The sequence below is a fragment of the Oculina patagonica genome, unplaced genomic scaffold, assembly GCF_052425735.1.
Source record: "Oculina patagonica isolate OP01 unplaced genomic scaffold, crgOcupat unplaced30, whole genome shotgun sequence".
NCBI lineage: Eukaryota > Metazoa > Cnidaria > Anthozoa > Scleractinia > Oculinidae > Oculina > Oculina patagonica.
Window position 1 is genome coordinate 24,688 of NW_027558146.1, and position 9,787 is coordinate 34,474.

Genomic DNA, 9,787 nt, shown 5'->3' on the forward strand with positions numbered 1-9,787 from the left:
CTCAGATCCTGGCTCGGATCCTGGCTCGAATCCTGGCTCGGATCCTGGCTCGAATCCTGGCTTTATCATTAGTTTATCTCCGTAAATTATACCTTGCGTCAACTTATGAAATTGAGTTAAAAATGTGTGAATGTGAAGGTAATGGAAAAACCAAAAGATCAATTCCCAGTTGCCTGTTAAAGAGAGTCTTCATGCGAAACCATTGATATGAAAACGAGTTTCACTTTCACGTTCATTTTCATGTGAAAACTTTTGCACGAGGATTCGTTTTGAAGCAGAGACACAAGGCAACTAGGAAATGGCCTATCATCTTCTTAGTACGACACAGAGGTTCAGATTCTAATCCGCCAATAGAGTGCTCCGAATGCCGATACATACTACCTATAACGTGCACGCCGATTTCACGGCAAATTCTCCCTTCAAAACGAGACATATTCACTCATGAATATTTAAACAATAGAAATTGGTTAATCAGAAATGGAGTAGCGAGGCTTAGCGACCAAACTGGTCATTTTTGTAAGTGGACCCTACTGTTTTCAAGAAGTGTGAATACTAGCCGATCTAAACTAACTGACTTGACACGAGCACAAGAAAAAGTGTAACCAGATGTCTATTGTGTGCAAGGGTCAAATGCACACCATTTTAGATCGGCCAATATTCGCATCATATTGGAACAAATGGGTCAATCTCGAAAATGGGCAGTTTGGGAACTTCGTAGCTCATAACCTACTAACTATTGTTTAAACATTCATGTCTTAGTATTTCCGCTAAAGGAGGGGGGGAATTACAAGCTAATTGTTATCGGGCTAGAAGGGGTGTGACCTCGTGTACTTTGTGTGCAAAGTCACACTTCTTTTAGCTAATGTTGGGTGGTTTGGTTGCTAGTGTACCAGTTGTTGCCAGTGTAGCGATAAGTTTTATAAGCGGGGCGATTAACTCGGTAGAGCCACTGGCTAGGCTGCCGGCACTCGTTACTTACAAACCGGATGTTCTTTTGATGGAAACTCTGCAATGGTGCGGCGCAATGTTCCAATATTGTTTGACAATTTGCTAGTCACAACTTGCAGCTTTCAATTCAAATTTGCTCGCGCAAGTTACCAAGTTCCGGTTTTCATTTTGCCGTATAAAACGAGGTTGTACCACCTTTGTTTCAAAGAAACAGAAAATAACTGCCTCTTATTCGAATGTTCGTCAACAGAATGCGAGAAATAAGCGACAGGCTTAGTTTACATTGCTAAGTTAGGAATTGCGTTTCAAAATTAAAAACGTAAGCCGTAACTTGCGGAGCAAATTTTTTAACGCAATTCCAAGTTTGGCGATTTCAACTAAGCCTGTCGCTAATTTATCACAGTCTGTTGATAAGCAGTCGACCATAGGACAATTATTTCATCCTTCTTTGAGACAGAAGTGGAGTTATTATGTTTTGTACGGGAAAAATGAAAACGAACTTGGCAACTTGCTTCTTTGGAACTCGGATAATCTTCTTTATTATTCCACTATTGGGCCATTTTACCATATTAGGGCAAAGGAACGCGCAAAATATGCCACGTTATTACACAGTAGAACAGGGCAAAAATACGGGCGGACAAACTTACGGAATACTGGCCCAAACAAAGTGGAAAAATTAGTGGAATAATAAATCCCTTATTCGATGGTATGTTAAATCATCAAATAAGGTGTATTTATTGGTTAAGTTGTAATTAAAAATCCAGATTACCTTTTGGACTCTTTTTTTAAAAAAGCAAAATGTATTATGTTTATGAATAGATTGACCTATTAATCTATTTGCAAAGTCTGGGCAGATGTTCCTTTGAGATCTTTTCCTAATGTAACTTTTGTACTGCACTAACTGTATCTTAAAATAACAACTACTGCATTGAATTGTATCGTTAACCATATTTGGAAGGAAGGTCAAGGTTTCAGATGGAATGGTCGTTTCATCTGCAAATCCACAGGTATTTTCTTAGTTCGTTTCCTTACACTTAGGTAGGGTTCTTATTCCTCTCGTGACACCAGTTACGACCCATGCCCCAGTTACTTGTGTGTGCGTTTGAAGTGGAGGGGCCGTGCAAGTTTGAAAGCCACACCTTTACATGATCGGCTTATATCTGGAAATGGCCAGTTTTGGCGCTGCTGAATAGACATTCCCCTTTTCGTAGACATCAACACATCCGTTGTAAAAAAAGGGGGGGGGGCGTAGTTTGAATTTGTTATTAGAACAGACTGCCGATATCTATTAATGAAATAGTGAGTTATTTTGAAGGAAATTTCAGTGGATCTAAAAGCAGTGTGGCTCTCACACTGACACGTAATATGCTAGTGAACACTCGTCATCAAACGCGCGAGCAATTATTTGGGAAAACGTGTTTCTACTTAACGTTAAAACACGACACTTGAAACGTTTCCTTGTCGTTCCTCTTCTGTTTTGAAAGCTTGTGGAATTTCTAATCGCTCACAGGTTCTGCAAGATAAAACAAAGTGCCACAACTTTTATTATAAACAGAACTGGACACGAGTTAAAAGTTTTGGGCCCAGTTATTCAAAGGGTGGATAACACTATCCCCTGGATAAATCGCTATCTAGTGGATAAGTGTTAACAAAACATACTGCGCTATCCGCAGGATAGTGATTTATCCGGTACATATCGTTATCCACCCTTTGAACAACCGGAGCCTGGTGTATATTTTTAACTAATGAGATGGACATAAACTTTCAGCACCGGAATTCTTGGTTTCACGTGACGTCATCAAAATTTTAAATTCGAGAATCGCAAGACCCCTGAGTTTTTATCCTTCACTGGTTATTAGACGTCCTTAATATATATCATTTTGAAGGTTTTCAGCTCGATAGCAATCGCCGAATTTCGAAGTTTCACGCCACACGAGATACAAGATGGCCGCCAGAAGGTTGTCACGTTTTCTTTAAAAAATGCCTTATTTTGCGATTTTTAACAATCTGAACAGTTGAGGTTTTTCTAGAAGTGTTTATGTGAATGTTTACTTGTTCACGAGGGTGATCTGATCGCTTTTAGTAGCAAGATTTAATGCCAGACGTTTTCATTGATTTCCGGCGGCCATGTTGGAGTCCAACCAGTTGGACTCCAGCATGGAGTTTCCATACTGAGCTCTCTAAATTTGCGTGAAACATTTCGACGGATAACTCGAGTACGGAACAACATACTGACCTGAGACTTGAATAAAAAGTTTATTTAGTAGTTTTCTGCATTCTGTAATATTCTTGATTTTTTTGACTCAGTAGTTTTGGATTTTTTTTTTTGCGGCGTGACAGTGAAAACCACCTATACATTACTTTTATATCTTGGTTCAATATGAATGTCACAAATGAAGACAGACATCTGATTCTCTGGACACCCATATATATTTCGACTGCTTAAAGCAGTCTTCCTCACAACTTGAAGTTTTCATTACTTGTTTTATTTTGTCTTTTTTGTTACTTCTTATTTTTATTATTATTATTATTATTATTATTATTATTATTATTATTATTATTATTATTATTATTATTATTATTATTATTATTATTATTGCTTCTACACAAAAGAAAAACCTTACCTCGGCGTTTATATACAAAACTACAGACGTTGATTTCTAACGGATTTTCCTGAGATTCCCTGCAGGGTTTTCTAGAGAGAAAAATGTTATTAATGCGAAGTCTGATTTTTAATTCAATGTCCAAAAAGAGATGGTAACCAGGTAAGAATGTAAGTTGTCCTTTTTTCAAAATATTGGTACTATTAAGATTAGCCTTACTTAACAAAAGGGAAAGAATTTTCAAATTCAATACTCACCTTCCCGTTTTCTGTAGACACTGTAGCACCATCTTACCTGCGATTCGAAACATTCTGGAAAGCAAGAATGGTATTGCATAGCGATTATCATCATTAAGATAAAGACGATATTCACAGTTTGAGAGATCCAGCCCTATATATAGAATACAACATTTATACAGTCAACTCTCTCTAAGACGGACACCTTCGGGACCGGCCGCAGCTGTCCGTCTTAGAGAGGTGTCCGCTCTGTAGAGAGTCGAAGTAACACGACACCAGTAATTCTCAGATAATAAAGCTAAACCTTTGCACAATGCAACAAACCTTTGCTAACTGCAACAAGACTAAAATAATAAGAGGAACGTATTTGCTTGTTAAAGCAGAAGTTGAGAGCTTCAACGCAAACTGTAAAACTGTAAGTAGAAAACGACCTCTTTAGTGCTCATACACGTAAGCAGAAAAGTAATGTTTATTGTTAGTAAGCTTGGCATACACGTATCCTTAGGTCGCTGACTAACTTTGCTTTAGGTCAATACGAAGTTTGGAAGTATTTTCACTAATAAAACATGATAAAGAACCCTTCTCAAGTGTCCGTTAATGATTTCAAAGTGTCCGTTGTCCGTCCTAGAGAGGTGTCCGTCTTATAGGGAGTTTGGTTACAGGAAAATGACTGAAAAACGGCAGGGACCGTCACCAGGTGTCCGTCTTATGGAGGTGTCCGTCTTATAGAGGTGTCCGTTAAGAGAGAGTTGACTGTATTCGAAAAGACTTGCAAAGAATTCAGTTCCAATTCAACGGAGAGAACTATTTGCAAATCCACGACACTGCAAGGGAACCAAAATGACCTTCGCTTTCCCATACACAAAGCGACATGGGTTTCTCCAGATGGGAATACCACGAGCCAGATAGACCATGTGCTAATCAGCGGGCGATTTACGAATACAGTGAAAGATACGAGGGTATATAATACAGGTCTGCAGACATCGGAAACGACCACCATCTTGTGTGTAGAGTTGTCAAGTTGAGATTGAGCAAGCAAACAACAGAGAGGAAAAGAAGTAGAGTCAAGTATCTAACAAGTATGATACGGCAAAGTTGAGGAATGAAGAAGTGTTTTGGAGATTTAACGTCACCTTGCAAATCAAAAGCCCTCTGGGCTTAGTGTCTCGTGACTCTTTTCAGAGTTTAATTTATTTGAAAATAGACCGCTTTTCACGTCTATTTATTGCTTGTAAAGATATCGAAAATTCAAAAGCGTGCATCTAACATAAAGAAACATTTAGACTCCTCACCCCTAAAATTTGAACTAAAACTAAAGCTACTTTTGTCGCTCGATAAAAGTTGTGACATTCACAACACGATATACGAAACTCTTGATTCACTTGTCAATTCAGAAACCTTTGTCGTGAATGCTTGCGCTGAACTTCACGATTTCACAGTTAAAGATAAAAACAAAGGTTTATTCCAACTACAAAAGGTTCTCACGCGAAAGGCTCAAAATCCAACTAAATATATATATATATATATATATATATATATATATATATATATATATATATATATATATATATATATATATATATATATATATATATATATATATATATAAAAACATGCTTAAAAACAAAGTTTTGAAATCGATGCCTTAATGGTATCCATTCCGATCACTATCACGGTAATTAAGCGTCCATCTTGATTCATACTAATTGATCGTTGCTATTTCTGTCAGGCGGATAATGTTTGTACTTATAATTGTCACGCGACTTGTTTCCGACACCTTATCAAAAGCGATTTTTCCAAGCAGCCGAAAGTAGGCTTGACTTAAATTCAAAGTACATTCCAGCATGTAGCCGTTGAACAGTTATAGGACTCCGATAACAGCAGAGATCTAGTGTGAAAGAGATCTAGTGAGATCTACAGTGAAATTCGACAGAGATGCTCTTCTTTCCATTACCTTTGCATCCTCAAAACAATCGCCTTGTTACGCAAGAAACACTACCAGAAGATGTCTGACGAACACACGTCAAAAATCGCCAGGTTGTTGTTTAAAGATATTGATGTCGATGAACACATCCAGAATATATCTTCTTATCACCTCACTTTTTTTGATAAGCTCGTTCTTTGCCGAGGTCTGAAGTTTTCCATTCCCCAACCTCGAATATCTGCCATCGATATCCTGGCCAATTTTGAGAAGGCTTATTGGAAAATTGAACCTACGTTGCCTGACGACAAGAAGGATCTGGCCGCAGCAACCCTTCGTTCGATCGCGCTCAACTACATCGAAAGAAAAGGGCCTAAACCACCTAAAATACTGCTGAAATCGATCAACCAACTCAAGAAACGGGATGACATAGTGATCACTAAACAGGATAAGGGTTCAGGCGTTGTTGTTATGGACAAGTCCGATTATTTCCGTTTACTCTGCAAAGCATCAATCAACGATCTTACCAAATTTACGCCAGTCGCACCAGAGAGACCCACGACGAGAGGAAGACCACCAAAATACTATCATCCGTTGTTTGAAAAAGAAAAGCATCTCGAAGCGGTCGTTAGAAGAATTCTTCCCAAAGAAATAGCGAATTCCGTCTTCAAGAAAGGCTCCAGATTAGCCCATCTGTATGGCCTTCCAAAGACCCACAAAGAACGTCTTGCCATGCGACCTATCTTATCTGCAACAGATACGTACAACTATCCTCTGGCAAAGTGGCTGGACGAAAAATTGAAACCCTTGTCGATCAATGAATACACGATCTCCGACATCTTTCAATTTTCTGATGAGATCCAACATCTACAAATCGGTGAGAACGATTTCATGGTGTCGTACGACGTCACAGCACTCTTCACTAACGTACCGCTAGAAGAAACCATACAGATTTTGGCAAAGAAAGCCTTCAATGGGAACTGGTTTAATAACACACATAATCTTAACATCAGTGAAGGTGACCTTATCGAGCTGCTTACAATTGCTACAAAAGATCAACTTTTTCAATTTAACGGCGATTTGTACAGTACGAACAAATAGACGGCGTTGCCATGGGATCACCATTGGGACCATTAATGGCAAACACCTTTATGTGCTCCATTGAAGAGAAACTAGCACGTGAAAACAAACTTCCCAAATTCTACAAGAGATACGTCGATGATACCTTCGCACTAGTACCTGACCTTCCCGCTGCAACTGATCTCCTCACAATCTTGAATGACGCGCACCCAGCAATCCAATTCACAATGGAAACGGCAGTCAACAACATGTTACCCTTTGTAGGACCTTGTAGGCATGGCAATCATTAAGACCGATAACCGCCTTAACACATCTGTCTACAGGAAAAAAACCAATAAAGGACTTCTGCTCCATTATCAGAGTCACGTCGACAATCGATATAAACGATCACTTTTAAGAACTATGTTTGATCGCGCCAAACGCCTGTCTTCCTCGCCGGATCTCTTCGCACAAGAATGTAGGGAACTAAAGACCACATTCCTGAAACTGAAATATCCCGGGAAATTAATTGACTCTGTCCTTAACAGATTTCATTCCTCTCAAGACCAGAACGAAAGCTGTATTGCGCCAGCGGACAACCCTGTACGCATCACCTTGCCATTCAAAGATCAAAAATCGGCTGACTACGTACGTAAAGAACTGTGTGACCTAGGAAAGAAAATAGATCGTGAAATAACACCAGTCTTCACAAGCAAGAAAATCTCTGAAGATTTGAAGTTCACGGAAACAAAGCCCTCTCTAGTAAACCAACAAAGTGTAGTATATGAATTTAAATGTAATTCGTGCGATGCGAATTATATTGGCTACACGAGCCGCCACCTTCACCTGCGCATCGAGGAGCACAGATACTCCGTAATTGGTAAACACCTTCAAGAACAACACAATCAAAAGCCGATCGACCTTCACAGCCAATTTGCCATCCTAAAGAAATGCCGCGGAAAGTTTGAGTGCCTAATTTACGAGATGCTGCTAATTAGGAAAAAGAAACCATCCCTGAACACTCAAAAGGACTCCATACCAGCGAAACTGTTTACTTAGTTATGCACATTTTTTTGTTTTCCACACCTCACTTATTGTAATTTAGTTTCACACTTTCTTTTCTATAAATATCGTTCTGTACCATGTAAAATTTGCATTTGATAATGGTGACATGTCGTCGCCGAAACGTCATGTTTTAAAATATTATCTGCTCAAGTAACGCAACCCGTGACATGTAACCCTTAAAATATATATATATATAGCGTGCACGTAAATTTAATTAACCAAAACATATGTATTGTAAACAAGAACCGGGTGAGACATTGATTGTTATCAAAAGCAAATGGACTCGACAATTTAGAGATAAGGCCTTTTAGCAAGCCGAAAGGATCTCTAAATAGAGCGTTATCTCTCTCTCCAGAGAGAGTCGTGACGTCCACTTTGCAATTTGGGTGTTAAGTTTTGTCTTTCTTACATCGACGAGTTGACCTTTGGCGTGTGTCTTCGTGACTGTTGAATTCCCACACGTTTTAGGGTAATACTCGAATTGAAGACACGCAAGGAAAATAATGTCCACGGGATCTACCAGTTTTTTTTTGAAGTAGTACTACAGCAATAAACGTAAAAAAAAGAAATAAATTTTAAGAACAGTAAAGCGTGCCTGTATTTTTACACAATAAGCCCTTTACAATAAATACTCCTAACCTACAGTTTGATAAACCAGCGCGTTAGTTGCGACCTTTGTAAAGAAACATTATCTGTTCTTTGATATGAAATTCCGGCGGCCTCAGTTCACAAAGCAAATGTTGACATGGCGGGAAAATTCGGCGGCCTCACAAAGCAAATGTTGACATGGCGGGAAAAATGTTGACATGGCGGGAAAATTCGGCGGCCTCAGAAAGCAAACACGCATGGAATGCACCTCTCCCCCTGTAGAATTATCTCGTGTCGTCATGACAACGTCATGACGTCACGAGACAAAAAGGATACCAGGTCTTGGAGAATGAGGAAACAGCAGTTGAAGAAAGTGAAAAAGTGGAGCAGGACTTTCAGGTGATGAAAAGCATATACAGAGGTTGCGGAATCAGTCTTAGGTAGCTAGACCTCGGAAGAAGTGAAAACGTTTGGATTCGTTTCCAATGTAACGCAACACAGTCATGCCATCAGACCAGAAAGTGATGTTATCGATCGGAATCTCTAATTCCTGCTTCAACACTTTGTTCAAACGGACGAAACAGTGGCAGCTGCTAACTCCACTCGAGGGATAGTGACTTGTTTCAAGGGGGCGAGACGGGACTTGCCTAGAGGGAAAGAGCAGTGAATCTGACCTTTAGAATCAACCATGCAAAGATATGAAACAGTTCCATAAGCAGACTGAGACGCGTTGCAGAAATGGTGGATCTCACTTGAAACAATTCTTCCGGCAACTCCACACTTAACACATCGATCAACTGAGACCTCGAAAAGCTTCGGCAACCCGTTAAGCCACACTTGCCACCGAGATAAGTAATTGCTGGGAATCTCGTCATCCCAACCCACGTCCTTTCTGCACAAGTCCTGGAGGAGCAGTTTCGCTGGAAGGACGAAAGGCGCTGCCATACCGAGAGGATCGTACAATGAACTGACTACAGATAGAATTCCACGCCTCGTACAAGGTTTCTCCTTAATGTTCACTTTGAAACCAAACTTCTCTGACTCGACAAACCACGATACGCCTAATATAAAGATTGTATTTCCGACTTTCCTGTCAATTATCATATTCACGTACACGAATGTCAGTCATAGCCCCCCCCCCCCCCCCTCCCCCGACGAATGCCACTCAAAACGCGAACTCAAAACAACAGAATTCAAAAAAGACTTACTTGTTCCACCACCTGACTCATTTTCCTTCCTTCAGGTTTCAAGAAAAACATCTTGTGCGTGGCGTCGTTCATTTCTGAGACTCACCCTTGGGTCTTTGGTAACATGGGAACATAAAGAAAAGAAAACTGTGAACACCTTACACGCCGGGAACAAAAGCA

The 9,787-nt window shown here is 39.8% G+C and overlaps 3 protein-coding genes across 3 annotated transcripts; 2 read left to right on the top strand and 1 right to left on the bottom strand.

The window, feature by feature from the left end:
- Positions 1 to 5,792: 5,792 nt before the first annotated feature.
- Positions 5,793 to 6,809, top strand: LOC144640479 (uncharacterized). Its single transcript, XM_078499596.1, has one exon. It carries the CDS (start codon positions 5,793 to 5,795, stop codon positions 6,807 to 6,809), a length of 1,017 nt encoding a protein of 338 aa, XP_078355722.1.
- An 8-nt stretch (positions 6,810 to 6,817) lies between these two features.
- Positions 6,818 to 7,841, top strand: LOC144640478 (uncharacterized). Its single transcript, XM_078499595.1, is given in 2 exon segments — positions 6,818 to 7,048; positions 7,050 to 7,841. Coding segments are annotated over 2 exon segments (1,005 nt in total). The 5' UTR covers positions 6,818 to 6,820; the 3' UTR covers positions 7,827 to 7,841.
- A 1,146-nt stretch (positions 7,842 to 8,987) lies between these two features.
- Positions 8,988 to 9,524, bottom strand: LOC144640475 (uncharacterized). Its single transcript, XM_078499591.1, has one exon. It carries the CDS (start codon positions 9,522 to 9,524, stop codon positions 8,988 to 8,990), a length of 537 nt encoding a protein of 178 aa, XP_078355717.1.
- Between the last annotated feature and the right edge of the window lie 263 nt (positions 9,525 to 9,787).